Here is a 19,223-nt window from a genome sequence, read left to right as displayed (position 1 = left end):
TTGTATCACAGAAAAATCTTATGGACACCACCAACCAAACATTTATAAAGGCTAATTGACTTCCTGCTGAATAGAACACCAGATCCTTAACAAACAAGATATTTGGGCCCTACAAGGCTCTATTAATTCCACTAGCAAGTTTATAAGCTGTCTCAGCGACAAAATGAGGACTTTGTGTCCTGACACTTGGAAGAACGAGCTTGTTGTGGTGGTGGTTTGAAAACAGACTCACTATAGTTGGTATTAAAGCTTGTGGTTAAGTTAACAATAATAAATAAAAAGAGCCAAGCCAAAAAAGCATTGTTGGGCACTGTTGTTGTTTTTTAGTTAAAACTAGCCATATAAAATACCTACAAAAAGGAGGTTGGGAATTATACCTGGCTATCAGGTCAGAATCATGTGAAACTTCTGGATAGTTTCTTCTGTTGGCATTGGCAGCAGGAACAGAGGATGCTTCTTTTGCAACATCAGCTAAAACAAAGATTGACATTTTATATATTATAGCTGTAGAAATAAAAGTCAACAAAAGAACAACAGCCAAGCTGGGATCCGTAACATCAGAAGAACAAGGAAGTTAACACTATACACATCCATATAAATAACTAAATTTCTTTTTTTTTAATATATCTTTAAAAAGGTAAAGGTACCCCTGCCCGTACGGGCCAGTCTTGACAGACTCTAGGGTTGTGCGCCCATCTCACTCTATAGGCCGGGGGCCAGCGCTGTCCGGAGACACTTCCGGGTCACGTGGCCAGCGTGACATCGCTGCTCTGGCGAGCCAGAGCCACACACGGAAACGCCGTTTACCTTCCCGCTAGTAAGCGGTCCCTATTTATCTACTTGCACCCGGGGGTGCTTTCGAACTGCTAGGTTGGCAGGCGCTGGGACCGAACAACGGGAGCGCACCCCGCCGCGGGGATTCGAACCGCCGACCTTTCGATCAGCAAGCCCTAGGCGCTGAGGCTTTTACCCACAGCGCCACCCGCGTCCCCAATATATCTTTATTAATTTAAAATAAATACATTTATGAGAAAACAGACAGACAAACAAGTAAACAAACATACAAACATACAAACAAACAAACAAATAACAGAAGAATCAAACAAACCACCACACTATAAGATACAACAAGATTAATATAACTATCATCATATATACTCCTGGTACTGAAAGCAATTATAAAACTTATAAAGAAGAAAATTAAAAATGACTTCCAATTAATCTCACTGTACTTTATCTATCCATTACTTTATACCGCACATTTACATATTTCTTATATATTTTCTTTTTACCTCCCTACAAATTTATATTTATACAATACAGGGATCAGTCTAATTCTGCCAAGATGTTTCCTTTTATACCATAGTTTTCTAAATATTCTTTAAAGATTCTCCAATCCTTATAGACTTTTTGTTTTGTTTGGCCTCTTGCCCTTTCTGTTGCTTTTGCTAGCTGCAGATATTCTACCATTAGGATATGCCAATCTTCCGTGTTGGGTATTGTTGTGTTTTTCCAATTTCTTGCTACTAAAATTCTGGCCGACGTTATTCCATACATGAACAATATTCTTTTCGATTTCCCTATTTTTTTTGGCAGGATGCTTAATAAAAATATTTCTGGCCTCTAAATAACTAAATTTCTTAGCCACAAAAATTTAAAGCAACCAGTGTGACACAACTCTAGAGTAAATTCATGTAAGAACCAAGACACAGGCAAAGCTTCAGTTGGTTTAGAATGCAGCAGCAAGGGTGCTCATGACAATGCAGCTGTGTGAACATATTAGAACATTTGCATGGGTTGCCAATATGCTCCTGGGCACAATTCAAAGTGCTGGTTACCTTTCAAATCACCTGCTACCTAATTTTTTTTAAGCTGGCAATGCCAGGGATTTAAGCTGTGACCTTCTGCATGGAAAGCACGTTGTGTGGCATTACCACTGAACTACGGTCCCTCTCCTCAAACCCTGCCCAAGCTCCTGCTGCTATTTGCACTGTGGAAAGGGGGTTTGAGAAGACATTTGCCTGTGTCTGGGCAGATGCAGCTAGTGTGACTTCCCATCCTCACCAACTGTAAATATGACCCCTATTTTAAAACTAGTTGCTGGCCAGGGGGTTATGTTCTGAGTTAATTCTATTTTAACCTGACACCCATGGAGCGCACATAATTTAGCATAATGTGAAGCAACTAAGAAGAAAGGTTACCTTGAGGATGAACTACAACTCGAGGCTGAACAAATGATGGCTTCACTACTTCAAACCACCAGAAGAGCTCTGCCATGAACACCAAATAATTGCTCTGTAAATTAGAGATGGAAGCTTAATTAGAAGTAAAAAACACAGAGATGAATTCAACATCGTGCCCTTTAAACTGTTCCATCAGCACAAGAACTTCAACTTGCTGGACAATATGATCTCCTTTCTACTCCCCACCACCCGCTGTTCTGGAGATTCTACACACACACACACACACACACACACAAACCCAAGCTGATGGCAGGGAGGAGGCAGAAAGTTGCATTGCTCTAGTGAGGCTTTATGTGCTTGAATTTGGTCCATAGAGTATAAAGAAAATCCACCTTTCTAGGGAAGAGCACATGGTTACAGTATATTAAGTCCCCCCCCCCCATCTGTTCTGTACTAAAAAGTGAATCCATGGTTAAAACAACAACAATGTTGTGTGCTTGATATGACAACTACCACAAGAGGCCTCACACTACACAGTATTGCTAAAAACCACATGTAGAAAATTCCCCAAGCCAATGTTCAAAATGTAATTACTTGTCCGCATCTTTGAAGATAGCAGTAATGTGGCTTAATGAAATTTGCTCGTATTCTTGCATGCCATGAACTTAATGTGCAAGTACCAGGTTCCTCATATGGATGTCAAGGCCATAGCCTGACAGACTGACTGGACTACAACAATAAGTGATAGAAGCAGGGAATAGTAAGCAAGGATAATGGTACCAGTTTTGAGGAAGAAAGCCTGTCATAAATGGGAGTCCCCAGACAGGACTGAAGGAAGAAACCACTGCAGGGGGTCCCATTCTAGAGGAACTAGATCCAGTGCTATCTGTAAAATTAATATGTTGCTATGGTTTTTGCCCTCCAAGTAAGAACATTAAAATCCAGGATATTTTTCAAGAATGGCAAAGATGGTACAATTTAAATTACTGTTCATGGTTTATGTTCTTTTTCAAAGACTGAGTAAAATACTTTACGATTCTGGTCAGACTACTAAATAGCTTCTGACTATACCAGTTTGTATTCATTAAATACAGATAAATGGCTTTGAGTATCATTTCCCCTCCTGGCCACAAGATGGCAATAAAATGAAAGACTAAAGCGCTATATTTCAGCTGCCAAATGAAGCAATTAGGGCAACTCCTTACTCCTACACCTTTTACAATACAGAGTTATCTTGGTTGTCGCACTTAATCCATTCCGGGAGTCCGTTTGACTCCCAAAACCATTCAAAAACCAAGGCACGGCTTCTGATCGGCTGCAGGAGTTTGGCTTCCAAAAAACATTCACAAACTGGAACACTTCCTTCTGGGTTTGCGGCGTTCAGGAACCGATTTGTTCGGCAACTAAGCTGTTCGGGAACCAAGGTACGACTGTACATACGTCCTTCATTACCATGCCATGCAACTGTATAGCCATTCATCAACATTTTTCTAAGAGCATGTTATATTTTAAAACTGAAAGTTGACAGAAGGTATAAAAGAACACATAAGTGAGGAAGTAGTTAGAGTCAAGCTGAGATGAAGGCCCCAGTGAGGTACTGTGTATCACTGCCAGCTTGGTTGGCACTAATGCAAAAAAACCCAAACCTCCCATGTATAGCTCCTTGGGGTGGAAGGGGGAAGAAAATGTACTACTTATTGGTCCCAGATACCAGTGCCTTCTCTAAGACCATTGGTTCGTCTAGTTCAGTATTGTCTACCAAGTGTCACTCTACACTTACTGTCAGCAGTTCTCTAGGTTTCAGATGGAGGACATTCCCAGTGCTACCTGGAGCACTGAACCTGGGGCGTTTTGCATGCAAACCAGATGCTCTACCAATGACCTTTGGCTCTTCAGGAAACTGGATATGGTCATGGAGCAGCAGTGGAGGCCAGAGCAAAACCAAACTTACTGTGACCTTAAGCAAGAAATTCAAGGAGCCAAAATTATAGCTAGGACCATCCCTGACAAGGTTGAGGACTGTTCAACTTCTTCCAAATGTTTCCAGTCGTACTACACGATGACATCATAAAGAGATTGAGCACACTGCAAAGTAAACTAGCTGGGACTTTGGAACAGGCAATTCTTTGGACAGATTGACTCTTACTTAGGACAGAATGATCCTCTACTGCTCAGAAAGTTGGTGCACTGATGCTCATGCTTAGGCGCGGACTAAAGAAAGAGAACAAAAGCCTTATGAAATGGGCTCACATCCCAGAAAATGAAAAGAAATGAGGAAAATAAGCTTGTGTAATGATGTCAGATTCGGACCTTTATCATCTGTGTATAATAGATCCTCATGACAGTGTAATAATTGCTCAAACCTTATAAGAAGCAGTGGCTCAATATCAGAGGTATTGTTTTCCCCCCTTATGGTATACTGTGGGTGAATGAGGAAGACCTGTGATCCAGCCTTTCTCAATATTTAAGGAAATTTGATATAGCTGCTTTGCCGGAAACCTGAATGCTCACAAAAATGTGATTAATGGGTGTTTAGTATACATGCTAACAGCGGTAGCACCCATAAAGAGTGGCAGAGCAACAGGAGATCTAGCCTTTCGATAGCCACAACATTAAGGCTTATAGTAACTCTTTTGTTTCAGTACTCTTCCAACCCTGTGTTCCCCACTATATGATAATTATTCTGGGACCAATTGGTGGCTGATTTACTAAATCTGCAAAATGAATATTCTATTGCAGGTGGTGTGTAGGACTTACTTCTGTGTAGACAAAGCTAGGACTGTGCTGTTAACTATCTTAAATCAGTCTGGAAAATGAGTTTTTGATCAAAGAAGATGGGATGAGTAATCAGAACACAAAGGATTGTAAAATAGATATGCTTTCTAGTTCATTCTGTTAAATAGTTTTAATTTAATTATTTTAAATGGGAATTCTAAGGAAGGTTTTGATAAGGCGTTTACATATTTAGGTCCCACAGGAGTGAATGGAGTTCTTAGGACTTTATGAGTGGGAAGAATGTCCAGAAAGTGACCAACAACCTCTGTTGATTCAATTTGTATTTAATGGTAAAACAAAACTTTTGCCCTCTGAACAAAGCCATAAAATTGAATCAGTCCAAACTACAAGACACAAATAAGGACCAGTGTGAACTGGTCATCAAACATATTTTAATCTGCATTTTTATAAGCCTGCAAGCTGTCCAGAAAACCAAGTTAAAGGAGTGGAATATAAATAAAATGAACAGACAAATTCCTTTTTCAATTACTGTGCAGCATGTTTGCTGCAGGATAAGATTTATAAATATGAAAAATAAGGGGGGGGGGGCCAACTGATTTTTAAAAAATGCTTGACATCCAGAAACATAGCACAAACACACACACACACACACACACACACACACACACTACCTCCTCCCCCACTATACATTTCAGCAACATCATGGAAGACTGTTTTTGAGCCACAACATTGTAAAAGCCATTGGCTCTGTTTGACTGATTTCTAAGCTCAGCTTTGAATGAGCCTTTGCCCATGTCTGCAGTTCCTTGGCTCTTCTCTTCTTGTTGCCGCAGTAATTTCATGCAAGCTACAAATGGCATTGGAGAGGGAGGGGGGAATGCTGCCTTTGATATTAAAATGAACAGGAATATTTTCCATTCAAGAGAGAAAAGAGGTGGGAGATAGCACTTCAACATTTTTTTATTGGATTAAAAAAAACACATTATACTGAACCAAGTATTTCATGTAATATACAGGCCAGGCTCCAAAGTGCTGCTCAGGCAAACTTAAAGGGTTTGCACTAGCCCCATGGAATGTGCCACAGGGGGACCAAATAAATAAATAAATATGTATTTAAAGCCTTAAACAAGTTTTAAATCTTGTTCATATCCTGCCTATGACATCTACTGAGCCACCTATTATCTCTCTATACACCATACAGTATTTGACAACATTTCAAAACACTCAGTAATTTATTTAACACTAGAGGGCAAGGTTGAGATTTCCAGTTTTACTTTGCAAGCATATTCTAACCTTCATTATTCTCCATAGGCTAGCCATTGACTTAAATGTCACAAAAGATGAGGTCACAGTGCACTAAAGGAACAATCCCTTTATTCAACTATGTTAGTGAGAGCTTCCAAAGGAGTTTTCATCCTTTGTTAAACGTTTGGTAGTGCAGCACACTCCAGCCTTCTGGATTGCTTATTGTATAGGAGTCTTATGTTCCTATTTGGATGGCTGCTTCCAGAAGGAGGTGCTGGAGGACTGTGGCTTTGCCCCATGGTTTTTATGCTATGGTGCGCTTCAAGGCCCTGCCTTGTCCCCTATCTTGCAAATTGAAGGGTTTCATTTCTCATATTCAGATGAGGCCATGGATGCGTTAAAACTAGCGCCTGAAACTGAAGCTCAACAGAAACAAGATAGAGGTACTGCTGGTGAGTGGCTTGCCTGACTTGTGAAGTGTCAGTCAACCATTTCTGAATGGTGTTGCACTCCACAGAAAGAAGAAGAAGAAGAGTTTGGATTTGATATCCCGCCTTTCACTCCCCTTCAGGAGTCTCAAAGCGGCTAACATTCTCCTTTCCCTTCCTCCCCCACAACAAACACTCTGTGAGGTGAGTGGGGCTGAGAGACTTCAGAGAAGTGTGACTGGCCCAAGGTCACCCAGCAGCTGCATGTGGAGGAGCGGAGACGCGAACCCGGTTCCCCAGAATACGAGACTACCGCTCTTAACCACTAAACCACACAGGAACAGGTCTGCAAATTGCGGTTTTCCAGATTACCCCTTAGTGTTGGAGGCCGAAAAGGTATACATGGCATAATGTACCTGTTGTAACCTTGACAGGGATAATCCGTCCCACCACACTGTTTTATGCGTTGGTGCAAAACAGAGTAGTGAGATGACCAAACAGGACTGGTGGGAAATGGACCATGCTAGTTTTGAATCAGTTACATAGACTACCAATCTGTTTCCAAGCACAATCCAAAGTGCTGATTCTTATCTTTAAAGTCTCTATATAGTTTAGAACCTGGGTTCCTGCCCTTTTCCAATAAACTCATGTGGACAATGGGGCCAGCAAGTGGAGGCTGTTCCATGTTTAGGTCATTGGGTGAGTCCTATCGTATCACCCAAACAGGACTCAGGATGTGTTCTTTTCTACTTAGACACATTGGTTACAGAACAATTTTTCCAGGAAAGCTCACATGGCACAGTCTGAAGGTTTTCCAAAGCCTGGTGAAAATCTTTATCTGCCTAGGCTTTTTACTTTGTTATTATGTCAAGACTGTTCGTTGCTTGCTGGTTTCTTTTTTAAAATGATGATGATGATGTAAAACACTCTGAAAGTCTTTGAGCAGTGGAGTAACAATAAATTAGCAGCTAAGAGACTGAATGAATCCCTTGCTTCTGCCATGAATTCTCTATGAGGTTTTATTCAGATCACTTTTCTCTCACAACCATACAAGAGAGATAATTTTATGGAAATCTCTTCCATTTGAAGTCAGACCATCCCCATCCCCGCGGAACACCTGCTACCTACTGTAGACTTTAAAAAAAATAAAAATCCTGCAGGCATTTTAACTGAATTTTGATTTTATATTTCTAACTGACTTTCTTTATTGTATTTTTGTACATCACTTAAGGGATGGTTGTAGTGAAGCAGTATATAAATTGCTTAAATGAATAATTCTTACAGGGCTGTTTTCAGAATTAGCACAATGCATGTAAAGCATTTAAATTTCATAGTACAAGACATATAAATTCTAAATATTATTATGGAAATGTTGATTGTTATAATCAAATAGCCTTTGATATTTTTCAGAATGAATGGATAACAGGTAAATTCACTCCCCTTAGATCTGGCCATGTTCTCATGTACTGAAAGTCACAGCTGTTAAAGAGGCATATGTATATGAAGCTCAGTAGAAAGGTAATTGTGGATTTATCATATTTATGTTTGAGATAGTGGATATGAATCCAAACTACTTCAAGTCTTTTCTTGTGGACACCTCTATGGCTCCATAAAACACAAGTAAAAGACAAGGTGGAATGCAATGAAGTGCTAAAGAAACTATTCTGCTGTCACAATGATTTCTCCTTGCACAACAGAACGTTCTCCTGCTCTTCTGCCCCTTAAGGTACCCCTGCCCGTACGGGCCAGTCTTGACAGACTCTAGGGTTGTGCGCTCATCTCACTCTAGAGGCCGGGAGCCAGCGCTGTCCGCAGACACTTCCGGGTCACATGGCCAGCGTGACAAGCTGCATCTGGAGAGCCAGCACAGCACACGGAACGCCGTTTACCTTCCCGCTAGTAAGCGATCCCTATTTATCTACTTGCACCCGGGGGTGCTTTCGAACTGCTAGGTTGGCAGGTACTGGGACCAAGCGATGGGAGCGCACCCCGCCGCGGGGATTCGAACCGCCAACCTTTCGATTGGCAAGTCCTAGGCGCTGAGGCTTTTACCCACAGCGCCACCCGCGTCCCCTTCTGCCCCTTACCTCCCCCTAAATCTGTTCTAGGGTTTCTCTCAACACTCTAAAGCAGATTTGGGGACAGCATAGGGTGTAAGTAAGAGGGTGGAGAGGGGGAAAGACCGGCTGCACAAGCGAAAGAGTTGCTCTTTTCATGCAATTGTCTAGTTGAATTCCACCCACAGTATTGAACCCTGGAAGAAGCCTAAGAAATGTTTCCAGGTTCCTTTGCTATATGTACACTTTCAGACACAGAGGCAGGTCCTGAGGTATCAATGATGTATTTTCATATCTTACAAATGGGAATTAGGGCTTTCACAAAAGGTATGTCTTCCAAAAGCAACACAGAAAGCATACTGTATACTATGTGTAATTTCATCCCTCTGCCAACCAAACAAGCTTGATTAGTCCGCAGTAAATCTATAGATTTTAGAAAGGACAAATAATGTTTCATCGACACAAGCCCTAGTGAGGAAACAGTTGTAGCAGCAGCTACTTTTTAAAACATATAAATCATCTTTTAAGAAGTATACCAGCGGGCTGTCTTGGCTTTCGGTCAGTGAAGCATGCATTATTGTACCTGATGCATCTAAAATCCGGCTGACCGACTTTCAAGAAAAGTGGGTTCAGACTGGAGCTCTTTGAACATTAATGTTTCATAAGAAGTTGATGCATAGCAGATACAGGAATTCAGACTATTATGCAGGGCTCAGTAACATGCATGCTTCTTTGGCCAGCAGAGAATTTAAAAGAAAACTCCTACAACTGTCTAAAGTAGGACATGTGTTACAAAGAAGCAGTTGGAAAATGATCCAGTTTCTTCCTCCTTTTGCTGATTCCCTTTGAAAGCAATTAACTCTCAGTGGCTAAACATGACCTACTTCACAGTGCATAATGGAAAACTGCAGAGATCGGGGGGGGGGGGGGAATAACTTTAATGCATTAAAAACACCACACGCATACCTCCTTAAGAATGAATCAAATAACTTGCAATCTACCAGGTATGCAAATCACAGGCATGAGCTGCATTCTGATTTTTCAGTCTGCATTTTCCAGTTCCAGTCTAACAAGGTGGGAAATGAGAGGTTTCTCAGATCACCGGTGGACCACAACTAGTTTGATGGAACACAAGCTGTCAAAAGCTCCCCTGACGTACAAATGTATCCCAAGGATTCCTAATGCTATTTAACATCCCTACCATTAAAGGAATCTACCCTCTCTTTAAAACTCCACAAAATGATTAGATGCTCACTGGTTCTTTCTTAGGGCCCAGGCTCTGCTCTCAAAATCTCACCTTGGAAACAAACTGTTTGGAGCGTAGATCATTTCTTTGAGGCCAGGCTTGGCATGTAACCAGAACTTTGCTATATCTCATCCCAATCCTAGGCAAACCCACGCAAACCTGGGAGGACGGCATGCTAATGTTATCAGGGTGGTTTTGCTGAATTGCACTCACAATCAAGCCTTGGCAAATAAGCATTTCAAGTCCTGGTTCTGCACAAAGCAGATCATCAGAGACGAATCATGTTGTCCTATTGTTACAAATCTTTCAATCCACACACAGATTTTTAGAAAATTACTCATTAAAATGATTGAGGCAGTGAATTGTGAATTTAATAAGTAATTAAGCAGTTATGCTTGCTATTTGAAAAAGTGGAATAAACCACATACAAGCAAATACAGTTTATAATCCACGGACATAAATTATCCTGGGTGCTGTTGGATGCTCTCTGCACCAAGCCTAACTGCTAAAGGCAGAAATTGTACGCACTGCAATCTGCACATACTGCAGCTTTGATGTAAGCCAGTTCCCCACTAACAAGAAGTGGTACATTCCTTAGAGGAGTAGTAAAAGAAAACAACACGAGAATAGCAACAGTGGATCGAAGCAGTCTGGGGGAGCAGGGTAAGGAAGAGAGCGAAATCAATATATATCAAGCTGTGAAAGCAGGTTGCGTCCTTATATGCATTCCCCTCAGAAATTCAATTAAATCAGAACAATCAGAGGTTATTTTTTTCTTTTGCCCATCAAATTATTTTTAGGCCTACACTCCAAAAATGAAGTGCTTAAAGGGTTTTAATGTTCCACTGGCCATGACTATAGGCCAGAATGATTTTTAAATTGTTATTATTATGGTGCTGCATTAACTTTGAAGCACTACAGTATTTTAATAGGAAATCTTATAGTGAAATCCTACGGATTCCTACACAGAGGTATGCCCCATTGAATTCAACTGGACTTATTCCCAAGCATGAATAGGATTGCAGCTTGAAACTGAGGTAACTAAGACATTCAACTGCATCCAAGAGATATTCCAGGAAATCTGTAAAGCCATCTATGATTGATTTTATTCTGTTTACAGAGCAGCTCAATTTTACACATCCTTAACAGAACTCAAAGCACCAGCTAAGGGCTTGGGAAGAAAACCTGGCAACTCTTTCTGTTTAATGTTTACATCCAAGTACGTATTTGTTCTGAAAAGGTTGAAAAAACATAATTGAAACTCAGTTCCAAGAACTATCCATAACATTGCTTTGAGGGGGTGGGGAAGCAAATAGTAAGCTCTCAAATTAATGTATCAAAGTACATTTAGCAAAATCTAGTCACATTTATATCATAATGTTAATGCAATAAGCTAGTAAAACCCACTGCGACAGCAAGCCCTTTTACATCAAATCTAATCTACTGTTGCAAGCTACTATGGCAAAACAAGTCAACTGGAACAAACAGAACTAAAAGGTATTTTCCAGTGATTTCAATGTGGTTTAGTTTAGTTTATGGAGGATTTAGATATACTACAAAATCCTGACTCTACTGAAAACAGTGGCTAAGTTTCAATCAGATGAGGAAAGCCGTTACTTCTCTGTGTAAACAGATCTACAGGGCAATCCTATATATGTCTACTCAGAAGAAAGCCGCTTTGAGTTCAATGATATGATTGCAGCCTTACTGAAAGAGCTTACTATCATTAATGGAGTGGGTAACCAAATACGTTACTTAACAATAAAAATAAAAATATGTTACTGAAGGAAATTACAAACAAAAACCCTTAGCTCTTTGGGTAATCAAGTTCTATTCATACTTTCTTCTGAAAAGTCACTCTGAAACAGTTGTCGTGCACAGAAATATCTGCTTTGGATCCATGAATACCAAAAGAGGGAGAAGACAGACACTGAGAAGAGATGTGGGGAATCCTAAGCCTGGCTGCATGCTAACCACAGTTAATCACCTCACAGTGGAATCCAATAGGAGTGTAGAATCCCAATAGATCCATGTCCGATCCACACATCATTCTGGGGGTTGCAGATCAAGTGAGTCACTCAATTTCCCTCACTCCTGCTCAAGACTGTATTAGCTAGATTCACCTGAATTAGCTAGATTTTTTTAACTGATAATCAATCACAGTCAGTCCATAAAAAAGAAGACTTTGGAGTCGTCTTGCCCAAGAACGGCAACTAGACATTCTGTTTTGGCAACTGGGACCTTGGTTTAAGGAGCCATTTGGTGCCTAGCTTTATATATATAATGCCTGCTCATGGCTTCTTGTGGAGAATTACTCAAAGACACTGCAGGATTCTTTTTTACCTTCACTGAAGAAGCAGCGTAGAGCATATCCTCAAGTGTAAAATGGCAACATCGGTTCAAGTACTCCTGACAAAATTCCTGTATCAGTTGCAGATTATACAAGCTGTCAGCCAGTGACATGGTTTCTTTAAAACATATATCTATAAAACAAAGAAAAATATGATTTAGGCATTTTATGAAAACTGACCCAACATCCACCACTACCCCCATCTCTTTTGCTCATGGCAAAATAAGATTACCCATTTGTTCTTAAGTGTGTTCAGAACAAAATGGAAACTGCAGTTCATTTCAAAGAGATTTATGTTTGCTGCTAAAGCATTTCTGAATTATACAGGTTTTATTAGACCAGTGGTTGTGATGTGTGTGTGTGTGTGTGCAGAACAGTTGTACAGGACAAATACTTAGCATTTCTTCATATTTCATCTTAATCTCTTCACACTGGTGTTTACCCATCAAATTTGGAAATAGAAACCAATTTCAAACTATGGCTTTCAAATCAAGTTTGGAGCAGAGACATTAGCCACAGTCAATCAATTCTGACATCATGGGAAGTACTAAAGTTACAAACTGAAACTGCTCAATAGGTGAAGTGGCTCATTCACATTCTCCTGAACTGGTCTGGAGCAGAGATGGAGGACCTGTGGACTTTAGTTATGAATATACTCCAACTCCTATCAGCCCCAGCCAGCATGACCAATTGTGATGATGGGGACTGTAGTCCAAAAACATACGGAGAGCTACAGGTTCCCCATCCCTAGGTAAAAGTGATAAACATTGAACTTAAAAGCTGTTTGCTCACACAAACATTTGGAGTAAGCCTTTAGATACAAAGGGCAGGTACTACTAATGACACTTGGATTCTGGTTCAATACTAATGATAAATATTAAAATTAGCATATAATACAGTACTTTTCCAAAGCATTCAGGGTTCTTTATGTACACTCTCACAGAATTAATTAGATTTGAACCAAGAGCTTTTTGGCTCACCTTTCCTGCCTGTTGGCTGTGCGAGCCGAAGGGCCAGTGTGCCTTGCATGACTGGGGAAGCGGCAGCTGCTGCTGCTCTAACCTGCATGTCAGCTGTTAGGCAGGAGGCCTCAACAAAGGCTCACTGTGCCTCTAGCTCATTAGGAGATCCTCCCCAGAGCCTCTTCAGGTTCTGGGGAGGGTCCCCTCACAAGACAAGAGGACTCTCCAGGCACTCCTCATTTCCGGAATCCACTTCCAGGATCCCGGCACTGCACCTGTGCGCAGTTGCACACAAACAGAGTTTGCGTAAATGGGAAATTGCCTGTATTAGTATATTCCATGATGTATAGAAGACCTTGCAATTTGTGCTCCTTGATTCCACACAATGTGTAATCAGTCAACAGGTGAGTTGTTTATGAAAACACCTTTATAACACCATTTTCTTTTCTTTTCTTTTCTTTTAATGGTTATTTAGGATTAACTAGGATGAGCAACTATAAAATCACTAACTGGGCTGTTACTAATGTGGTTATTATTTCAACCTAACAGTGCAACACACTCCATGTATTTGATGAATTTGATAAACCCATGCTGGTTTAAATAAATACATAACATTATTTTGGGTGCTTATACCCTTCCAAAAAGTTCACAGGGTAGATTGCAAAACCATAATACAGTTAACAAGCAGAGGTATCATTAAGAAGAAATATTCTTACCCTCCAATCTGACTATATCTGGGCAGTAAAAGTGGATCAGGGCAGCTAAAGCACAGCCATCTGTGCCATCCTTCAGCAGATTTTCCACCAATGGGATACAGGGCAGCTGCTTAAGTAGGGTTTGTTCCTTCCTGTAACGAGCCTGTCATGCAAAAATGAAATAAAATAGACATGCCCAGAAACATATGTGAAAACAGATTGTACTGCAGATGCTGTAACCAATTAGCAAAAAAGGGGGTAGTTCCAAACCAGACATAGTTATATTATTTTATATAGATTTAGCGTTTATAAGCAAAATATAGATTCATTTTAAAGGAAAAACCAATGCCAATTCCATTCAGAGCAATGCCAGTTGCACACATATGGCATTTCAATCAATATGGAACAGTTCACATAGTACTTAGAAAAGGAATGTCCAGCTTCAGTAGAATAATGCAATGGGAAACATCGAACGACAAAGATAAGGCACAAATCCTACTCATCTGAAACCCAAATCTGTACATAGCTGTTTCAATACAACTGTGTTAACTAACAACTATAGTCTTTACAGAGGTCTTAAAAAAGGGAAGTCATTCACACAACATAAAAGAGAAATGAGTTTGCAAACAAACAAACCTATTATTACAGTCATGTAAAACCTGGGGTAAAAAAACATAAATACCAAACAAAACCCTTTGATTTCCGCATTCCAGTTATTTTACGTACACAGATGCAAACACGTACAAATCGCGATGCACAGCATAGTGTTCCCATATAATCTACCTCTGCTGCCCTTTTGGACAGAAATCTACCAAACTGTTGAAAGAGGCACGAGAGCAATGAACGACTGGACCAGCGTGACATGGGCAGAGCCATTCATACAGAATTAAACTGTTGTATCAAAGTGAAGCAGTTGGGCAAACTTACAGGAACCAGTTTCCAAAACCATTTGGAAGGAGACTTCAGATGAAGCAGCAGGAAAAAGAAGGGAAAGCAAAGAGCAAAGGAAAAGATGAACATTTTGATCAGAGTTTACAATTTAATTCCTTCAAGACATTCTCTTCAAACATTCTAATTTTTGCACAAAAGGAATGATCCATAATTGCACTGTGTGAACACTCCCAGTGCTTTCATTAATTGTAAAAGTGGTTAATAAAAGGACTCCTGCGAAAATAATGACTTGGTTTTTGTACTTTTCAGCATGTTTTAGCAGAACAATTATCACTTAGTGAAAAAAAGGAATCCATAAAATGGTGCCTTTTATCCATAAGAAAAGTAGCACTGTTACATCTAATCCATTTTTCTACCTAGGTAATTAATTCACTATTAGAATTCATGTCATCGGATTATCAAAGAAGCAGCAACACATGAACCAAAGGATTACATAGCAGTATTCCTAAATGTGCCTATTTATTGTGGTCAGAAACTGCTATGTTAAAATATCCAATGCCATTTAGTAACATGATTAAAGTGTAAGATTTTAAACTTTTTTAAAAAAAGAACATAGTTTTGCCCTGGACTATGTTCGTAGTGACAAAAAACATAATAAAAAGCATTCTGGGCAACAATACAAGTCATGGAAAGCAGCCGTAATATGAGGTAGGTGTTAATTGGTGAGAATAGTAAATCTATAATAAGAAGACCATGATCCAGAAAGATGTATGAACAGTATGTGTGGAAGTGTGTGAAATTTTCTGAGTATTTTAATCCCAGAATTTGCTGCTCTGACACTCCCATGTCTCTTGAAAAGCAATTTAGGGAACTGGCACAAAAGATTCTTAACTGAGAAATTCTCCTTATGCATTCAGGCTATCTTCTTTCTTAAAGTAACCCTTTAGACAAATATTTTTAAACTTCTTTTCGCTCTTAAAATGAGAAGCATGAGGGTTCTACGGAGGAAGTTTCTGAGAGAAAAACAGGTATCAAGAGAAATCTGGTTGCATGGATGAGTGAAGTATGTGAGCATCTTCGGATCGTGGCCAAAAGAAGCCCATAAATCAGGTGTGGGGAACCTTTGGACCTCCAGATATGGCTGAAATACAACTCCTATCATCCCAGGTCATTGGACATGTTTGTGCAGGCTGGTGGAAGGTGTTGTTCAGCAAGCTGTGGAGGGCTGAAGGTTCCCCACAACTGACATAAGTGATGTTGAAGTTCATTGGATCAAAAGATTGTGCTGGTGGTGAATGCCAGCCCCCCCCCCATAACAAGAATATGTGGGTATTTTGCTTTTAAAAGTACATTCAACTGAAGATTCCATTTGTGTTCCTACAGAAGATAATTGGAATTGGTTCATAGGATTTGATATTTTTAGCTAGAGGCCATTTTTGATACATAAACTGAAATGTACAATTCCTGTAAATGTTCATGCAAAAGGTGTCACTGCGAGATTTACACACACACACACACACACACACACACACACACACACGATATTCACACATGTTTCTGAGCAACAAACATTTGCACTGTGCCAGATACAGGTTTTGCAGGGCACTTGGGCAAGACAATCCCATTCCCTGAGAAGGTCCACATCCTCCTCACCATGGCTGCCTATTCCCTTCCCCACTCCCTCTGAGCCCAATCTGTACAACTGCCTAGATGTAGAATAAGGCAAGTAGAGGATGCTGCTGTGTCTCCTCACTTTTTGCTGCAGCTCGGCTGCTTGGTGCTCAAGTGGCATCTATGGGCAAGGGTGCCTAGTTCACTCTTTGCTTGGTGCAACAGTTGTGGCCCTTCTGAGATAAGGAGTTGCCTACCATGGACTAATACGATATATTCTGCATGTGGTGCTTTGGAAGAGTGTGTCTGGGCAACAGTATAGTAGTTGAGCTCTTAACTGGTGCCAATAGACCGTAAGAGGCTAATCAGAAATGTGCAGTTTTGGTTAATGTTAAGTTTCCAACCCAATTCAAAGTGGTGGCTTTGAGCTTTAAGCTCTGCAAAGTCTTGGCTATATTATGTGAAGAAATACCTCCTCCATGCTGTGCCCTGCCCCATCATGGCTTTGAGTGCCCTCCTCACCATCTGAAATGTGGCAAGATGCCACCTAAACTGGACATTCTTGGTGATAGCACTCTTTGCTGTAGCTATCCCTACCCAAGGAGATCTACAGTGGTGCCCCGCAAGACGAATGCCTCGCAAGACGGAAAACCCGCTAGACGAAAGGGTTTTCTGTTTCTGAGTTGCTTCGCAAGACGATTTTCCCTATGGGCTTGCTTCGCAAGACGAAACGTCTTGCTAGTCTTGCGTCGTCCGCCCCCCGCTTTCCTCCCCCTTTTTCTAAGCCGCTAATAGCCTTTTAGCAGCTTAGCCGCTAATCCTTTAATAGCCGCTAAGCCGCTAATAGCGCTAATCCGCTTACCCGCTAATAGGGTTGCTTCACAAGACGAAAAAACAGCTAGACGAAGAGAATCGCGGAACGGATTCTTTTTGTCTTGCAAGGCACCACTGTACCTAGCTGACTCCCTTTTATCTTTAGGAAGACTTCCTGTCAAATATGACCTACTTATTATATTATAATAATAATAATAATAATAATAATAATAATAATAATAATAATAAATTTTATTTATATCCCGCCCTCCCCAGCCAAAGCTGGGCTCAGGGCGGCTAACAACAATCAAAATAGTCCGACATTCTAAAAACATTCATTATAAAATTAATTAAATCAAATTAAAATCAAATTAATGGCAACCATCAAGCAAAATTCTGTGCAGATTGCCGATTGCCAGAGGAGGGGGTCAGGCTGCGCCCTGACCAAAGGCCTGGTGGAACAGCTCTGTCTTGCAGGCCCTGCGGAAGGATGTCAGGTCCTGCAGGGCCCTAGTCTCTTGTGACAGAGCGTTCCACCAGATTGGAGCCGCGGCCGAGAAGGCCCTGGCTCTAGTTGAGGCCAGCCTAACCTCTCTGTGGCCTGGGATCTTTAGGATGTTTTTATTTGCAGACCGTAAATTTCTCTGTGGGACATACCAGGAGAGGCGGTCCCGTAGGTACGAGGGTCCTAGGCCGTATAGGGCTTTAAAGGTTAAAACCAGCACCTTAAACCTGATCCTGTACTCCACCGGGAGCCAGTGCAGCTGGTATAATACCGGATGGATATGATCTCGCAGCAAGGACCCCATAAGGAGTCTCGCCGCGGCATTCTGCACCTGCTGGAGTTTCTGGGTCAGTCTCAAGGGCAGCCCCACGTAGAGCGAGTTACAATAATCCAGTCTGGAGGTGACCGTCGCATGGATCACAGTGGCTAGATCAGGGCGAGAGAGATAAGGAGCCAACTGCTTAGCTTGGCAGAGATGAAAAAATGCCGCCTTTGTTATAGCTGTAATCTGTGCCTCCATAGAGAGGGAGGTATCGAAGATTACACCCAAACTCTTAACGGACGATGTTAGAAAATAAATTTTAAGTGTATTTTACTTGACTGGACTGCTAAAATAACTGCACGTGACCTTTCCCCTACGGGTAGGATGATTCCAAATGAACTAAACGGACATTATTATAAACCAAATTTACACAAGATTTAACTTGGCTCCATCTCCCACTTTGTCATTTTTAAGCTCATTTAATACAACACCACTGTGAAATTGATTTTAAGATGACAAAACTATTATTAAAGCTCCCTTGATATTATCCTGGGATTACATTGCTGTAATGAAGTTGCTTGAAACCTTGCAGACAAATTAGTGCAGCTTTCTGCATGAATAAGAGTAGCATTAGCACAAACCATCACTTCAGTAGCTAATGGCAACAACCAAACCAATAGCTTAATCAGGCTTCCAACTTTAAAAATATGAATGTTCCGTTATATGAAAGATAAAGGGAGGAGGAAGCACAACTTCCACAAGTCCCCAACCACTGGCTGTGCTGGCTGGAATACCTGCCTCCAACAACTGCAGAAAGCAGCTCTGCAGTTCTTTCCAATTTGGGCAGAGAGGGGTGAAAAATTACAAATCCAAGTGAAGGTTAAAGCCACGACATGGTCCTCCAATCACAGTATCACAGTGTATGTGGGGGACGGGGAGGTATAAATCTATGAACTGGTGTGACTTAACACACTAGTGTTTCTTAACCTGACCCAGTTCTGAGTCAGTTAATTACAGTCTCCAGTGAAGCAAATAATTTAGCTCCCCCATACACAATGAAAACAAACTGGGGACAGGGGGAGGACAGGGCAGGAAAAGGGAGACCAAAGTCATCAGAAGTGACAGCTGCAATTATGTGCCTATGTCAGCAACTTTAGGAAAACTGGTGCAGAAACCTAATGTGATGGCTGCACAGCTGTGAGTGGCACAGTTTAGGAGAGCGCAAGGAAGGGCAGAACA

The 19,223-nt window shown here is 40.9% G+C and overlaps 1 protein-coding gene across 3 annotated transcripts in view; it reads right to left on the bottom strand.

Annotated features, from left to right (window-relative positions):
- The window catches only part of CAMSAP2 (calmodulin regulated spectrin associated protein family member 2), a 77,283-nt gene that overhangs the window by 13,504 nt on the left and 44,556 nt on the right, over positions 1-19,223 (bottom strand). For 2 of the 3 annotated variants that reach the window (XM_028732573.2, XM_028732575.2), the window contains 5 exons: positions 14,830-14,862; positions 13,924-14,065; positions 12,239-12,378; positions 2,202-2,295; positions 378-471 (listed from right to left, as the gene is read on the bottom strand). In XM_028732573.2, the coding sequence (XP_028588406.2) occupies positions 378-471; positions 2,202-2,295; positions 12,239-12,378; positions 13,924-14,065; positions 14,830-14,862 (503 nt within the window). The remainder of the gene's footprint in view (positions 1-377; positions 472-2,201; positions 2,296-12,238; positions 12,379-13,923; positions 14,066-14,829; positions 14,863-19,223) is intronic. The other variant, XM_028732574.2, reaches the window with a different exon arrangement.

The sequence above is a fragment of the Podarcis muralis genome, chromosome 5 (genome assembly GCF_964188315.1).
Source record: "Podarcis muralis chromosome 5, rPodMur119.hap1.1, whole genome shotgun sequence".
Lineage (NCBI taxonomy): Eukaryota > Metazoa > Chordata > Lepidosauria > Squamata > Lacertidae > Podarcis > Podarcis muralis.
Note: the sequence above shows the minus strand (reverse complement) of the source record. Positions and strands in the feature narration are given on the sequence as shown.